The 17,423-nt window shown below is 38.6% G+C and overlaps 1 protein-coding gene across 5 annotated transcripts in view; it reads left to right on the top strand.

The window, feature by feature from the left end:
• Nucleotides 1-16,346, top strand: part of RNGTT (RNA guanylyltransferase and 5'-phosphatase) — a 185,938-nt gene extending 169,592 nt beyond the window's left edge. For all 5 annotated transcript variants that reach the window (XM_054722343.1, XM_028132476.2, XM_054722345.1 and 2 more), the window contains 2 exons: nucleotides 14,154-14,277; nucleotides 15,715-16,346. In XM_054722343.1, the coding sequence (XP_054578318.1) occupies nucleotides 14,154-14,277; nucleotides 15,715-15,875 (285 nt within the window). In that variant the 3' untranslated portion in view covers nucleotides 15,876-16,346. The remainder of the gene's footprint in view (nucleotides 1-14,153; nucleotides 14,278-15,714) is intronic.
• Nucleotides 16,347-17,423: the final 1,077 nt, after the last annotated feature.

Below are 17,423 nucleotides of genomic sequence, written 5' to 3'. Positions count from 1 at the left end.
GGGGCTACACAGCTTTCAAGTGCTAGTGATAGTTAAAACAGGAACTTACCCCAACCCCTTTCCTAAGGACAGAAAAGGACTAGAATATCCATTTAACACCAAAGTTGAGGAAGCATGACCACATGTAAATTTAGCACCAATTAGATGGTAGGATTCGAAGGACTGCTGTTCCTGGAATATTCCGAAAGCAAAAATGGAAATGATAGTGGTAACATCTGAAGTGTGGTGGCAAGACAGTTAAAGCAGTGATAATTTGGAGCCTCTGGGCACAGCGCAGTACTGAGAAGTGATCACCAGGTCTTCTGTGGCAGCTGGCGAACAAAGGAGATGCTATATTGTGTTCCCAGCTTGTTACTTTCCAACGCTCTTTCCGATTTTAAATAAACCTCGAAAACAAACATCCTTCCTGTACTGTCATTTGGCTAGAGCAGATCCTTGTGTAGCTAGTGCGCTGCTGGCATGGCAGCCACCACAGTGGAAGCTACAGGAGCTCAAGGTCACAGGTGTACTGGCCTAAAAGTTGGCAAAGGCACAGACAGCATGGCATTGGTGGGAGGAGCACTTTTCAAAGACCCACACAGTGATTTCTGATGGTCATGGATCTGAGCTGACTTTTAAACATTAGAGGGAGGCATGCTAGTGTGAAAATGTCTCATAAAATACTGATGATTTAAAAGCATCCCTGCCAAGCATACTGCTTACTTGATATATTATTTTTATTAAGCACCAAGATTGTGTTAGATTATTTTTAGAGAAAAGATGTAAAGCCACCTACCTTATTTATCCTCAGACTTAATTCCAAGTCCTTTAGCACTATAGTCTAGATCTAGAAAATAATTTCCTTCCTGATAAGTAACCACAGCCACCTTATTCAGAATAGACTCTCAGAAGGCTTGATAAGAACAGTTGAGTGGTGAATGTGCAAAGATAGGGGGACTTTTTGCCCATGTTATTTTGATTTTTGTTCTTTATTCCCACTAGGAGACATTCTCATTATCCTCACCAAAGATAGGACAATAATCTAGGGAGTGTGGGGGGTGGGCGAGGGAGGAAACCAAATGAGAAATTTAAGCTGGTTTCCAATGAAATCTCCAGGAGTTGGGAATTAGGACAATTCTGATCTCTCAAAGATTGGACAATCAGATATTTGAATGTAGAAATCTTTAGGTAATAGCCAGTTTTGTTTTGTTTTCATGTTAGGTACATGCATAATTCTTTGCAAAGATGCCTTTTCCCCCCAAGTTTGGAAATAAAAGCAGATAAACCAGGACAGAAAAGACTTATAAATTGCTAGAGCCTACTAAAAAATTATACACCTCTAATCATCACTGGGAATCTTTCTTTGTTGACTATTACTCAACTGAAAAGCTCTCTATCTCCATTTCACAGGCCTGGCTTAGGACACTTAGAACTAACTTCCTTTGTCTTCTCCTACCCTATTTTGAGATTTCTCTCACTTTGTTCCTCCTTACTTCTTTCCAGACCTCTTTCTTCAGAGTAGTATTAGCAAACCTGTGGTACTTCAGACTGGTGTTTGTTTGTTTGTTGTCTGCTTATTTTTCTCACATGAAGCCTGTATTTCTGCTCATTTCTGTTTTAGAAGATTATATTGCATTAAACTTAACGTGACCTCTAGAGTTCACATATCTGTTTTACATTATGGTGACTACAAACTCCATTAGCTCTTTGGTTTTAACTATTTAGTAATTTCTTGATTAGGAGTGAACAGTAATAAAATTTTCCTTTTCTCCTAGTATATTGATTTCCTAGATATTACCAAGAGGCAGTATGATTTAGAGTTCTAGATCCAAACACAGCCTTGGAACAGTTAAATACTTTGACCCTTAATTTCCTCATTATTATAAAAAGCATAATGTATATAAAAGTGCCCTGCACAGTGCTGCTACATGGCAGGTAGTTAATAAATGTCAGTTCTCTCCCCTTCCCTTCCCCATGAAGGAAAAAAACCAAACCCCTCAGTCAGTAATTCTAAAAGTAAGTATTTTCTTTTAAAATCTTGGATGAAAATAAATAGTTTGGGTATAAACATTAAGTTCGTTTTGAGTACAGGTCACCAAAATAATGAATTTGCTCCCTCCCCCTGGTTTTATATCTTCTCAATGCATTAATGTTCACAAATAAAGATACACTAATTAATAAAGATAATGGGAGATGCATTTAGTACTTGAATATTTCAGAGTAGAAGTATTTGATTTGATGAGCTCAAAGTTTTCTATCTGCTCTGAAATACTAGATTTTTATGAAGGCTAACTGATGTGATTTGGAAAAAAAATTTTTTGAACAAGGTATTTAGGGAGTGTGGAACTTGATGCAGATAATTTATTATAATCATTTTCAAACTTTCAACATCTTCTGAATGGTTTTTGACATCCTCAATACCTGGAGCTGATGAGGCAGATTTAAATAAATCCCATTGTGAATGTCATTCAAAGAGTACATGGAGGCAGAAAATAGGATCTCCTAGGGTTCTGAGCAGTGTTATTATCACTCTGTATTTATGTAATGACTTTGTCAATAACTCCAGGATTTCTTTCTCAAAGAAGAAGAAATATAGTTGTTGAGAAAGCATATCTGAAAGTAGAAAGCATTGTGCATGGCAAAGAGTAAAAGAATGACTAAATTGCCTATTGGACATAACAGAGGCAGGTCACTGTGTTTAGAAGATCACAGTGGGAGCCTGTATTGACCTGAGAGAAAGGAATCCTGGGAGGTCCTAGTCACCACCAGAGCTTTATCACTAAACCAAGCAGTTCTGTGTATCTACACTAATGATTCAAAGGTGAATGGGTCTGTGGGCTTTGGTGCCTGTTAGTGCTGATAGAGCAAACTGAGTCATCTTGTAGAGTTGTTGATCAGAAGGGAAGAACTTCAGCATTTTTGTTGGTGTTCTAAGTGGTAGGCAGAATAGGAAAAAAATCTTCACTTATTATTGTAGCATTTGGTTTATTGTCACATGCCATGTAGATCTATGTAGAGGACAGTTCTCTTGAGGTCTCTAAAAGGGGCCTAGTTGAATAGTTGGGTTTAAAATGGGTGAGAGGAAGGAGATAAAGTTATATATAATTGGACACATTGCTAAAGAAATTTAAAGATTAACATTATTGGATTCAAATTGTTAGCAAGTCCTGAGAAAGTAAATGAAGGACTCACTGAGGTAAATTTGAACTATGCATTGACATCTTAATGAATTGCCTAGCTGAAACATTAGATTCAGTATATTGTGAACTTTAAGCTGGCTATTTCATGATCATTGAAATGACTTTAAGATAGGTGTTTGTTACTCCCAGAAGTAGATAGAACATCTATCAAGTTCAATCTGACAGATACACTTTATGACTTATTTATTTGCATTGGTTGTAACAAAGACATCTTTAAAAACAAGCAACATCAGGAAGTTTGGCATCACACTTAAAACCATTTGGAAAGAAAAGTAAGTGTTAGACATACATATTGCACATTAACTTCCTCTCCATGTTAATGGTAGATTGTAAAGCTTTCCTTGGTTCTGTATTGTTTTTGTTATCCCAGGCACGCACTGAATCCATGATCTATTTGTAATTCTCATCATGCTCAGTGCTAAACAGACAGGGAGCGGTACATTATGCCATTGTTTGATAGTCTATTTAGTAAGCCATTAGCATTACCTCACCTTACCTGGCAGAGTTACCTGTTTTGTCCACATGGCCTTTTCCTTTTGTAAGTCATATCCATGGAAAGATTGTTCAATCCAATAATGACTTCTCATTTGGTCTAGAAATCAGACAAAAGCTTTACAGCTGTGAAGTGCAGCCCATTTTAAAATTAACCTATTGTGAATCTTTAATGATTGAGAAATTCTGCAATTTGCTATGATTTGTGGTTTGTGCTGTAACTAGAATAGCAAACAGCAGTGATGATGCAGGTCAGAATGGTGTGCATTTGGAAAGGGAAGGAAAAGAAACTTGATAGACATTGTGCTTTCCCTAATATGTTATGCCCTTCTGTCCTTCACCCATCACATATCACTTCATCTTCCACCCACCGACTCTCCCAAGTGGAATGCAATCCTTGGAAATAATTCCTTAATTACAGTTTATTACACAAGAAGTAAAAGTGTCCACAAGTGTAGTCTGCTTTTGCCTCCTTTTATATTTTTTCAACTTACAGCCTAGATTCTTAGGGAAAAGGAGAACATAGGTTTTTGATTCACAAAAAACCTAGAATTTGAATGGACAGGATGGGAAAATGTAGGAGAGACTCATGTGGAAGCTGTTGCAGGAGTCTGAGAGACAGTGATGGCTTGGACTATGATAATGGCAGTATGAGAGGAGACATATAGACACATTCAGAATAAATTTTGGAGGTTGAATTGGTAGGCTCGTGTAATGGATTGAATATGAGGGGAAATAAAAGGGAAAGTGATCAGCCAAACACCAAGGTTTTTGTCATGAGAAGCTGAGAGAGTGGAGCTACCGTTTATTAAGGTAGAGAAGACAAGAGAAGAAATAGATTTGGGGAAAGATGCAGAGTTGAGTTTTGAACATGTTGGGCTTGAGAAGTCTATGAGACATTCAAATAAAGATGACATATAGGAAGCTAGACTGTACATCCTATATAATAAAGAGGTAATATGCACATTGACCCTCACGCCCTCACAAGATGGCTGCCTACGACCAGGCCGGCAGGGGGATTAGTGAGGGGCAACCAAATGACTGAACAAGCAGGCTGCGTGGGGCGACTAGGCTGGCAGGGGGGTTAGTGAGGGACGACCAAATGACTGAACAAGCAGGCTGCATGGGGCTACCAGGCAGGTGGGGGTGGGGGCAGTTGGGGGCAACCAGGCCAGCAGGGGGGGCAGTTGGGGGTGACCAGGCTGGCAGGGGGTGGGGGGGATAGTTGGGGGCATCCAGGCCAGCAGGGGGGGACAGTTGGGGGCAACCTGGCTGGCAGCAGGGAGCAGTTAGGGGCGACCAGGCTGGCAGGGGGGGGCAGTTAGGGGCGATCAGGCCGGCACACAGAGGCAGTGAGGGGCGATCAGGCCGGCGGGGTGGGGGGCAGTTAGGGGTGACCAGGCAGGCAAGCAGGTGAGCGATTAGGAGCCAGCAGTCCAGGATTGTGAGAGGGATGTCCGACTGGCAGTCAGACTACCCCCAAGGGGTCCTGGAAAGTGTCCCCTCGGGAGTTTGATCAGGAGACTGGTAGTTCGATTGCTCACTGTGATGTGCGCTGACCACCAGGGGGCAGTGCAGAATGACGGAAGGCCCCAGCCAGCAGCCGGCAGCCAGCAGCCAGGGAAGGAAGGTCCCAGCCAGCAGTCAAAAGACCCCGATTGGCCCTGATTGCCAGCCAGGCCTAGGGACCTTACACGTGCACAAATTTTGTGCACTGGGCCTCTAGTGTGATATAAAAGGGTATAAGAGAAAGAGTTTGAGAGTGACTCAGGCTTATGTGGGACCCCTTTCAAAGGCTTCTACAAAACATTATTTTTTGTTCCTTTAATATCTTAAGAACAGTTTCACCTCAGGCTTTCAGACATCCTGTTAATCACTTCTTGAAGTGTGTGTATCCCTGCACTCCTACTTATTTCCCTCCCCCTATTCCTCCCTTCTTCCTCCCTACCTTCATTCTTTCTATAAACTGGCTTCTTATCCTGTAAATCTCAACCTTAATATCATCTCCTCAAGACTACTCCACTTAAAATCAAGTATCTTGTCCCTGCAGTAGTCTCTATTTTATAGCCTATTTTTCATAGCCTTTATCATAATTTGTAATTATTTACTAATTCCTAGACTATACATTTAAAGAGTAGGGACTGTGTCTGTATCACCAGTCTGCAAACCTGTGCATGGCACATGGCTGCTCAGTTATTTGTCACATGGCAGGAAGGATAGTTTTACAGCTTAGTACGGTGGCTGAGTTAGGTCCAATGTCTTTGTATTTTCAGATGACTGTTTTTAAGCTTATATGTGCAGAAGTTTCTGTATCCAATATCAGACAAAATCTGGATAGGAAAATAACCTTGCTTGTTTCATTCTGCATTTATTGTCCACAGAGTGCCATGCTCTGTAATAACTAGTGGGATATGAAATGGCATGTTGACATTGGACAGGAAGACCTATATATGAGACTTGGCTGTTTTCATTTTTTAGGTCTATGACTCTCAGTGAGATATTTAACTACTTTAAGCTTTTAGTCTCCATGCCTTTTGAAGGGTAGCAATATAATTCCTACCTCTTAAGGTTGTGGTGCAAATTAAATGAGTGTATGCATGTAGATCATGGATTTATAGTGCTCAATAAGTAAGTTATTACTATTTACTTACCTAAAGATGAATCATGCAGTTCTAGACATGGTTGATATTGCCTGACCAATAAAAGGGGTGAGGACGCGAAATCCTCCTTTATCTTTCCCTTTCCTCTACTTGTTCTTCACTGCCAAAGAGCATATGCTGCCTTTAATACCATGATAGCAAAGACTGGTCATGGCATCACCTCCACCTTAGGCATCAGAAATAGAGAGTACAAATGCATTGTGTTTATTCAAATGACAAGTTGAGGATATTTAAGATATTTAAACCTTTTGTTTTGTTTGGTGAGGGATGAGGGTAGGGGAGGAGTGGAAAGGAGGAAGGGGGTAGAATAAGGCTAGAGCTAGTGCTAGCTTACTTTACTTAACCAGCCATCAACAGGAAAACTGGTTGACAAACCAGAGGCTCATGATTCTCTTGAATTCAGTGAACACTCTCCCTGAGGATCTACCCTGGACTGGGTACTGTACTGATAATGGGGAGATCAATGAGGGGGTACATATTTTAGTGATCTAAATCAAACTAATGAAATTAACTTGAAGTTCTCATTCTGTACCAGTTCTGTTTTCTGTACCTCAAGCAGCGTTTTTTACTACTCTGTTTGGTTTCTACTAAGTGCTAGAAGGCTATGTGTGGGTTCAGAGACTAGGATCTGGAAAAGGATGAATGAAGAGAATTTAGGACAGAGGTTGTGAAACTTTCTTGATTTTGCCTCATACACAGCACCTCTAAACCACAAGAAATACCTAACAGGTGCCATTTATGAAGTGGATAGATCCAATCAACTTGTGTTTATGTCCTAACTATTTAGCACATGGTAAGGACTGCATAACTTCTCAAACCTTGGGGTCAGATCCTACACCACAGGTCTCATTTACCGTTCCCCACTGATTTTCGTGATACTTGGTTTTTATCACAATAAATGCCAAACACTCCGCTTTGCAAAGATATAATGCCATCTAAAGGAATCTCACATGAAAACTGCGAACTATCTCAGCTAATAGTTTGCATGGTGTCCAACACGTCTTTTCCCAAAAAGTTAAAATACCCTACAGTGCCTCTGAGTTTGTTGCAGTGCCCTATGTTCTCATTGCAGTTTGTGAACTGTGGACTTAGACCTTTTTCCCAAGACTTTTTGTTTTTTATTTAAATGTTTATTTCTTCGTATTGTTTTATACCTCTATATTAAAAGACAAATAGCAGTGTAATGGTTGCTAGAGGGAAGGAGGTAGGGGCTCAAGGCGGCTCCTAATATATGGTGACAGGAGAAGATTGACTTTGGGTGGTGGGCACATGGTGCAATATACAGATCTTATAACATAGAAACCCACACCTGAAACCTATATGATCATGTTGACCAATGTCACCCCAATAAAGTTAATAAAAAAAAGAGGAAAAAGCCAACCTTATGTTTATCATTTTTATTGAAACACGGTTTATCTTAGGAATATTAAAAATTTTAAAGTTAAATATGTATACTTTTGCAAGTTTGGAAAATATAGCAAAATGTAAAGAAGAAAATAAATCATTCCTAATTCCATCATCCGCTAATAACCATTACTAACATGTTGTTTTATCTGTCTCCTAGAGGCCCAATGCATGAAATTCATGCAAGGGGCTTGGCCCTCGCAGCCCCAGCTGCCTCGGCCAGCCCTCGCAGCCTCGGCCGGCCTTGCAGCCCTGGCTTCATCCAGACGGTCGTCCGGAAGCTCGACCAGACTGTTGTTCTGCTGTTCTGTCTAATTAGCATATTAGCTCTTTATTATATAGGATTAAAAAAAAAATTGGTTATTGACTTTTAGAGAGAGAGGAAGGAAGAGAAGGAGAGAGAAAGAAACATTGATGTGAAAGTGAAACATCAATCGGCTGCCTCCTGCACACCCTGCACCAGGGATCGAGCCCCAAACCCAGGCATGTGCCCTAATGGGAATCAAACCGGCAACCTTTCAGTGCACAGGACAACGCCCAACCAACTGAGCCACACCGGCCAGGGCTGTCCAGTTATTTTATATGAAGATTTATTATATTTTGAATGACTATGACTAACTGATTTTATTAGAAGGTAATAACTTATAGGTTACTTCATATCCAGAAGTTATGACTTGTTTTTAGGATTTTTAAAAAGACAGAGTTTTAGCTGCTTTCTTTTTATTGGCTATTTTCATTAGTTGAACACTTGCTTGAAGACCCCCTCCATACATGAGGTAGAGACTCCCTGCTGCTGTGTTTCTAACCTAGCAAATGCAAGTGTGTTATTTACACAGTAGTTCTTCATTATAGAGGAACAAACATAAGTAGATTTTAGTGGAGGAACTTGTGTTTCAAGTGGTAGATCGAGTCTGGTATATTTTTAAAGGGCAACTAGTCAAATGCTCTACTTCCTCCGGTAAATGGATACACTTTCTAAACATAATATATCATGGCCCTAATCTTGTAAAAGATTATTTGTCTAATAATTCAGATTTAATCTGTTTGTATTAGTCTTATATCATAAGGAAAACATATAATTCCATTTTATTTCTGATTCGTTTTATTTTCTCTGTCTTTGTTAGTACTAGAAATTGAAGTTATTTACATAAAAATAAGAGTTTTGTTTGAGTTCATCTAATCAAGATACATTTTTAAAATATATTTTCTCTCACACTATAGTAGAACTTGAATTATCAAAATGTAAAATTATAACTTCAGAAAAGAAAAAAAATGGCCAATGTAACATAGCTCCAGAGAGCAGTTCACAGAAGATGGAACTCTCTAAGTACAAACATATCATATCTAGAGTTTCATTGTCATTCCCCACTGCCCCGTCTCTCTCTCTTCTCATTCTCACTTTCATTCCTTCTCTTTCTCCCTCCCTCTCTTTCTCTCAAAAATAATTTTAAATTCGGATTAAAACAAGTAGTGGCAATACTTTTGTAGTGGACTGTTTCATAGTGGACTATAACATTCTGATAGAGGACCCCAGGCCTGACTCTAAACCTGAGAGCAGAGACAACACAAGATGAGCCAGGAGTAATATCTTGTGTTGACAGAAAGTAAATGCTAAATATATATTTATTTTGTAAGTGAGAGTAGAAGCAAATTAAAAGGACACAGGAGTCAACCTGAGAGAGTAGCCAGGGCCAAAACTGGAACAATTTGAGCAACAAAATAAATGACAATAGTATTTTATTATAAACTAAAGAATAAAATAATATCTGTGAGTCCATACTGATATAGATAAGCAAATAAATGAGGGAGAAGAGACAGGTCTTTCTTACAGAAAGTCTAGGTAATAAATGTAGAAGGAATGGATAAAGGAGAATATTTCATTAGGACACCACAGTAATGACTGCTGTAGGCAGGAGTCACGGATGAATGCTCAAATTAATGAGTGAAACTTTAAGGAGAAACAGGATATTTGTATAGCCTTAAAATAGCTCTAGAGAAACTTACTAATTTCTGTGGTAGTTTTAGTAAATGTGCACATAGTCTTTGATACCTTTCCTTTCAGGAAGTGGAGCTTACTTCCCTTTTTGTTGAGTGGGGCTGGGTATGGTGACTTGTAACTAACCAATAGAATATGGAAGGGAGAAAAATAGTCTCTTTACAGCAGAGAAACCTGGCAGATACCATCTTAACAAAGTGATCAGGGTAAACATCACCAGTAATAAACCATGTTGATACCTATACCCCCAGATATTACGCAGTGAGAAGGGCACTTCACCTCTCTTGTATTTTCTCCCAAAATCCATAACCTCAGTCTGATCATCAGAAAACCCCAAATTGAGGAACATCCTACAAATATCTGACTAGTACTCTCCAAGAGTGTCAAGGACAGTCTGAAAAACTGTCACAGATTAGAAGAGAACATGGAGACATGACCCTTAAATGCAATGAGGTTTCTTGGGCTGGATCCTTGAACAAGTAAAGGCATTAATGGACAAACTGATGAAGTCTGAATAAAGTCTGTAGTTTAGTTAATGGTGTTGTAAAATATGAACATTAGGTGTGACTGAAATACTGGAACTCTATACTACCTTGACAATGTTTCTGTAACTCTAAAATTATTTCAAAATTGAAAGTAAAAAAACAACCACCACAACTCACTGGTGCCTTTCCAATTCTAAGGATTTTTATTATTTTAAAGTGTCTCCAGAGTAAATTAGTTCAGAGAAATCTCCCTCCCCTCAAGCCTCTGTGCAGTTTCTCTAAAAGAAGGATGAGCTCTTGATAAGAAAACAGTTGGCACAGAGCAAGGGCAGTAAGTTCTAGAGGCTTTTGTCCCACTAGAAATAGAAACGTGTCTTTGCCTGCTCTGTGCAGGTGCCAACCCATGGTTGTTGGCACCAATTCCGCACCAATAGGAATCCCCAATTTGGGGTGCAGTGAAGAAGGAAACTTTATTTAGTGTAAGCAGATCAATTGTGATACATGTGAGATAACCCTGGGGCTAGGCCCCTCTCTAGCTAAACTAGCAATTTTCAACCCGTGTGCCCCAGGAATTTTTAAAACATGCAATACCTATTTAGTCAGGGGCACTGACCTCTTTCCCCTTAGATTGTCAAATGATAATAATAATAAAAAGCAACAGCCAACACAACCAAAATTATACCTATTGTTTTTGTCAAATTGGCAAAAAATACATTTTTTTGGTGTGCCACAGAATTTTAGTAGTTTATATGTGTCATGAGATGAAAATGATTAAAAATCACTGAGCTAGACAGCTGTACTCTGCTTCATGCTGGTCTGCTCTGCCCTGCTTCAGTGAGACATCTTTGGTGTTTCAGCTCCAGTCAGGGAAATGCAGTCTTCAGTGGAAAGGGGAAAGTATGCTCCCAGAGCCAAAGGGGAACTGACATATATACACAGAAGTCCCCAACGCTGGTCCCTGATTGGTCTGTCCTCATGCAAATGAGTTCTCCAAATTCTCACAGTTTGATTGGTCTAAAAGGCACTGTCCTGATTGGTCAGTGAAGAAGCTGGTGGGAGTTGTGCATCTTTGATGGATGGCAAAAGCCTCAGTCCTATTGGTTGAAAAAGGATTCCAGGAACTCAGGGCTGAATCGGATGGCAGAAACACAGTGCAGGTGGGCAGTTAATTCAGTGCAGGCTTCTCCTAAAGTTCAGTTTGCATGAAAGGCCCCCCGTGTAGAAATGGCTGCTAGGCTGGAGATTTTATTTATTTATTTATTTATTTATTTATTTATTTATTTAAGCTCAGTTATCTAGCTACCGGGAGCCCTTTTTAGTAGGTGTTTTCTTTCTCAGGATCCACACAGGTCAGTTTAGCCAACACTGATAGTTTGCCTTTTGTGAGTTGGTAGTGTGCCCAACCACCTAGACTGCAAAAAATTTTCTGTATAACAGTGCAGAGTGGAGCAACTGTGATTCCACCTGCCTTAGACCCTGCATTCCAGGTATTATCATTGAGCTGCTAATTTAGTATCATCAGAGGTATTAGATTCACTTTCATCTGACTGTCTCTTAACCCCAGTTATTGGTAGATTCAAATAGTATTAAAAGTGTGGTACTCAATAAAATGGGCACATGAAAAAGTATTTTTCAATATAAAATACACTATCTATTGCTCTTCTTTTTGAAAACAACAGTAAAATATAGTTAGATGTGATTATAGGTACAGATGTGAAATCCTGATTTATAAATATTTCATTCTTATTATTTTCAAGTTCTTATTAACTCAGACTAGGATAACCAGAGGTTATTGTAGAAGTCCTAATGGAGTCCTGTTTTAGTAAATAATAATATGCAATAGGCTGAGGATGAGTATTGTCATAGTAACAAATTAGAATTTGGATAGTAAAGTTAAACTCCTCCTCTGGATGCCAGTCATTCTCTTGATATGACCATTAGTGAAAACTGGTTTAATTTGTGCACCTATGGGAGGTATTGTTTTCACCAGTTAAATATATTTTGCCATCTGATCAGTTGAGTACCTTGCAGTGTGTACGTCTTGGCAATATAACTGGTGTGATCATGAAGGACAATGTGCTGTTCTTGAACATGGAAATAAGGTTAGGTTAGTGTAGTGGAGGTGTATGCATTTTCTGAAAAGCTCTGTTTTCCAGGTTGTTAGTGCATGCCCAAGTGGATACACAGACACTTAATAATAGTGCTTAATTGCTGTAGTCAGATTGAGCAACACATAATTTATAGCAATTCTGAAACCAGGAACACAAGAATGATTAGCCAAATGATAAAGACTGACTACAATTGCTAGTCAGTAAAAGTACAGACTGCATATTGTGGGTAGCAAACCATTCTTATAGAATGCACATGGTACAGTTTTCTTGACAGCTGTTTCCAAAGTGTACTTTTCCATGTCATCCTGGTTTCTTTCATGAATTTCATTGTAAGGTAGTTTTTTAAAATAAGCAATATTTCACTTTCCAATTTTATATTTAATTAGGAAGTTTACCAGTTGGCTACTATGTGCCAGGTACTTTCACTTATTATTTTTCCAGTATCTCAGTAAATTAGGAATTCCTTTGCCCATTTTAGAAATTAGAAAATGGAAACTATGAAAGGTTTAGAAACTTTTTTCTGTTTGATCCTACATATGGTTTAACATAACTGGGTTTCCTCACTGAATTAGTTGCCTAATACTTCAATATAGATAATGTATCAAATTAAAAGAGATGGATCCCTATGAAGGACCAGGGGAGAATTGAGACTAGAACAATGAATATTTGAGAATTAATTTAGCAAGTTTGTTAAGTGGAACATCACTGTTTTGGGCAGGTCTGGTTCCAGAGCCATTGAATGTACTGGACCTGTTGGATTTGTTGAAAATGCAAATAGTCCAATCAAGTGTAATACTCATTAAGGGAAGAAGAATACAATTTGAAAGCTTTTATGAAGACATGCACTGCCTAATTGTGAATTGAAAGCATCTTTTAAATTTGCTCCCTTCATATTCCTAGGTGGTAGTGAATATGTGGGTAGAAAAATGAGAGCATTTCAAATAATGCTAATGAAGTTAAATGATTGCAATCTACCATATTGTGAGGAAAAGTTGTTAGCTGGGAAAGATGAGGACAGAATTAAAATATTACCATGACTGGCATTTGATTTGAAAACTGCAAAGATAAGCTTAGGTTCCTATTTATGAAAACCATCCTCACAGCCTGATGAAATATATTTTAAAAGGTTTTATAGTTGCCATGGATACTTGTTAGCTTTGATGGAGTAAGTTGTAATCCATATTTAATCATCTGAGGTGAAGTAGCCAAAAAATCTACCAAGTAAAATCAAAAGTAGCTTCATCTCTAACCTCATACTAGTTTGGAGGGATGGAAAGGGTAATAAATAGCCTAAAGATTAGATTTTTGGTTAATTATCGCTGCTTGAAAAGCAAGATATTTAGGATGCATGTTGCCTGAATGTGATTCTAATGTTACTCTTTATGTGTAACTTTTTCTTTTAAATGGTATTTTTTTAGGTTTTGACATAGGAATTTAGATGGTGAGACCTTTCTGAAAGTTGATGAAATGTTAGCAACAGATTCAATTTCTGAAAACCATAGGGACACAGACAATATTGAAGACATTGATTCCTATGGTAACACATTTGCCTTTGGCCCCAAAGTGGCTGGTTTTTGCTTAGCTTCCTTTAATTATTATATATTGACAGCTGTTTTTCACAATTATAAAATGTCAGATTAATGAGCATATGTACAAGGGAGTATGTACCATAGCCTTAGGTTTGGTTAGACATCTCACATGACGAAGAGGTCTGCATGAAGAGTTCCTGAGATGTTTTTGGCATTTCCTAATGTGTCTGTCACATAGTGGAAGCTAAAATCCTTTCAAACGTTTTAAATATTATCCTCAATTCTCTTTTAAAACAGGTGACAAAAGACCTAAAACAGTACGACAACAAAATTATAGAATGCAAATTTGAGAACAACAGCTGGGTCTTCATGAGACAGAGAACAGACAAAAGTTTTCCTAATGCCTACAACACTGCCATGGGTGAGTGTGACAACCTACCAATGCTTGTTACATTACCAGCAAAATGTGCTCTCTCTTGTTCTTGATGGGCAGAGTCACTGGATCCCGTCCTTGCTCGCTGGGATCAGGTTGTGTCAGGTCTGCCCCCTGGTCGGCTCTGGTTGGTCTGTAGGTTCTCCTCTTTAGATAGACCCGTGGGCTTGTGCCCGTGTGTCCAAGAGGGAAGTTTAAAAGGCAGGATAATGGGCTGTATACAAGTTGAATTTATTGAACAACAAGAGTCATGATAATTTCAGTTCTATTCAAAACTATAACCATTGTTTGGCAGATGGTAAATGACTAAATTAGCAGGGGGAAATGTAATTTCCAGCTCCTAAAGTAGCTCTACAAACAATGGAGAACAAAGTAAACGAAAGCTGTTAAAAAACAACACCCTGAACCAGCGGTCGCCAACTGGTGGTCCAAAAGGTTGGCGACTGCTGCACCTGCCCTGCTATCGTTTAGTGTTCTTTGGGGACAATATGAATGCTTTGGGGATTCAGAGTAGTAAGTTTCTGTCATGGGGAACAACACAAATTCATAAGTTAAACTAGTAGTGGCAGTTGTTGCTCTGGATTGCATTTTTAGTGGAGTTGGAAAAAAAAGATAAAAAAACAAGATTAAAGGTCAGTAGAATCGCATACTTCTAGAGTGCTCAGTCAGTGGTGATGATGATTAACGATAAGCTTATGAGAAAATATAGAAATTATCAGTTTGATTTTTGCAGCTTAAAAGTTACTGTTTATACATTTAAAGGTTCTTGTTGGAGCTAGCAGATAAGTTCAAACAAGATGAGTTAATTCTGAAAATCGTAATAATTAAGCCAGTATCTTTCCCAAAAAAAACCCAAATTGGTAAATACAATTAAAAGGACTGGTACTAAATTTTGATCACATAAGAAAATTGCTTTTTTAAATTAGTAATTTTACTTCAAACAAGTTATTAAAATAATATTACCTACCAGCTACAGTGAAACCTGCCTATTCAGTGGGAATGGTGGCTGATGCTGAGCTATATACTTCGCAGTGTGGACTGTTTTCTGAGAAAGAATGGACTGTAGCACAGATTTTTTGTAGAAATTTTAGTTGAGTATGGTCTATAATGTGATGCACTATGCTAGATTAAAATCCTGTAGGAACTATTTGGGGGGACAGAAAACCATAGTGAATACATGCTTATAACCCAAGTACTTAAAGTTTTAGTTTAAAATTAATAGTACAGTAATGAATAGCTACTGGAAAAACTTGGAGGGTGGGAGAAGGAGGAGAATAGTTTAATCCGAAGCATGTCGCTCAAGTCAGTAAAGTGGGGGTGTTTAGCATAATGGGAGGGAAACCTTTCCCCTTTCTCATCTCCCTGTGGTGAGTCTACTGCCTTAATTAACCCTCACTTGAGACACATGTCTCCCTTTGTCCGCAGCTGTATGCAACAGCATCTCCAACCCTGTCACCAAGGAGATTCTGTTTGAGTTCATTGACAGATGTGCAGCTTCTCAGGGACAGAAACGAAAGCATCATCTGGATCCTGACACGGAGCTCATGCCTCCACCACCTCCCAAAAGACCTCGCCCTTTGACCTAAGTCCTGCCTCTGACTTCAGGATTGAGAGGAGAGATGAATGAGAAAAATGCTGTCGCCCCATTTGCAGCCAGAGAAATTCAACAAACAGTGTGGCTTGATGTTGATACACATTTGAATTTTTTTTTAAAAAGAAAAGTATTGTAGCCAGGCTGTAAATATTTGACTCATTTGTTTTCTTAGTGCTACAATAAATACATCATGGACTTAAACATTTTATTTATATTTGATAAACCCAGCCTTACCTTGTGGAATCTGAAGATTGAAATATCCAAAGGTTTGAACAAGATTGAAATCAATGAAAAAGAGGCCTTGTTTATATATGGATAACTTCTACCTTTAACTTACAAAGTTAGCAATCTGGAACTGTGAGCGCCTAGAACACTGTATTTTTTAGAAGTTGTATTTCAGCTATGGTAAATTTTCCTTTTAAAAAATTCAGGCAGTGGCATTAAACATTCTTCCTATCCTTTATCATGGATTTTCTCCATATCTGACATTCTTGTGTTCAAAAACAGATGACAAGGTTGTTAAGTAATGCATATATTAAACAGCGTGGTCTGGCCTTATCATTTTAAGAGTTATTTGTGGACATGTAAAAGGAAAAAGGGACGCTCTGTTTTGTGAACTGCATCCTCTCTAAGGAAGAGCACTGAGTATCTATCTGCATCTGCTTCTGTTGTTTGAGCTACAGGGCCAGATCTCCAGTGTGTCCATTCTGGCCGTGGTTTTGAGTTTCTTCATAGAACCTAGGTCTACACCACCAGACCCTTTACCCTATTGCTCCCTGGGAGACATTTTTTAAAATGCCAGGGCTACTGCTTTACCTCAGTGATATCAGCACATTGTAAATTACATTAACACACAAAACTCACTGTGATTACAGGAGTGGTATCAAACATAAGCAGTGCTGTGTGAGTTCTCTCGAACAGAACAGCAGAAGAAATGCCAGCTGACTCCACGGCCAGGAAGCAGTGTGAGTGGAGTAGGTAGCATGCTGTCTCACAGTTCCTTCCCACTGCCATGTAATGCAGAGGCACAGAGCAGGCACCCGTAGGAACTAAACATCAAGGAAGCCAAGACATTTCTTTTCAAAGCCAGGATTCTATGTACATTTTCTTCTGGGAATGTTATCTCTGTTGTATGTCTGAATTTTAAAACGTTTACTGGTAGATAATGGATTTAAAGAGCAGCTAATTGGTCATCTGCCATTGTTGAGGAACCATGTTCTGATTGGTTTGTGAAGGAACTGAGAATTAGCCGATTAGAGGCTAATGTATTTATTTTTAGAGATACAGGTTTTAAGTATGTGTATTTTAAATTTTTTTCATGGCCTGAGTTTTATACATATCTCTGCATATATATATATATATATATATATATATATATATATATATACACACGTGAGTGTGTGCAGCAGTGTATATTCTTCTACTAATGCAGTCAGAAATGAAAATCCAAATGACTTACCTAGTAGACTGAATATCTGACAAGATTTGTGTATGTGATAGCACAGGTTAACCAAAATGTATTTACCTTCACCTGAGTTTA

The sequence above is a fragment of the Eptesicus fuscus genome, chromosome 10, assembly GCF_027574615.1.
Source record: "Eptesicus fuscus isolate TK198812 chromosome 10, DD_ASM_mEF_20220401, whole genome shotgun sequence".
Lineage (NCBI taxonomy): Eukaryota > Metazoa > Chordata > Mammalia > Chiroptera > Vespertilionidae > Eptesicus > Eptesicus fuscus.
This window is presented reverse-complemented; position numbering and strand designations above follow the sequence as displayed.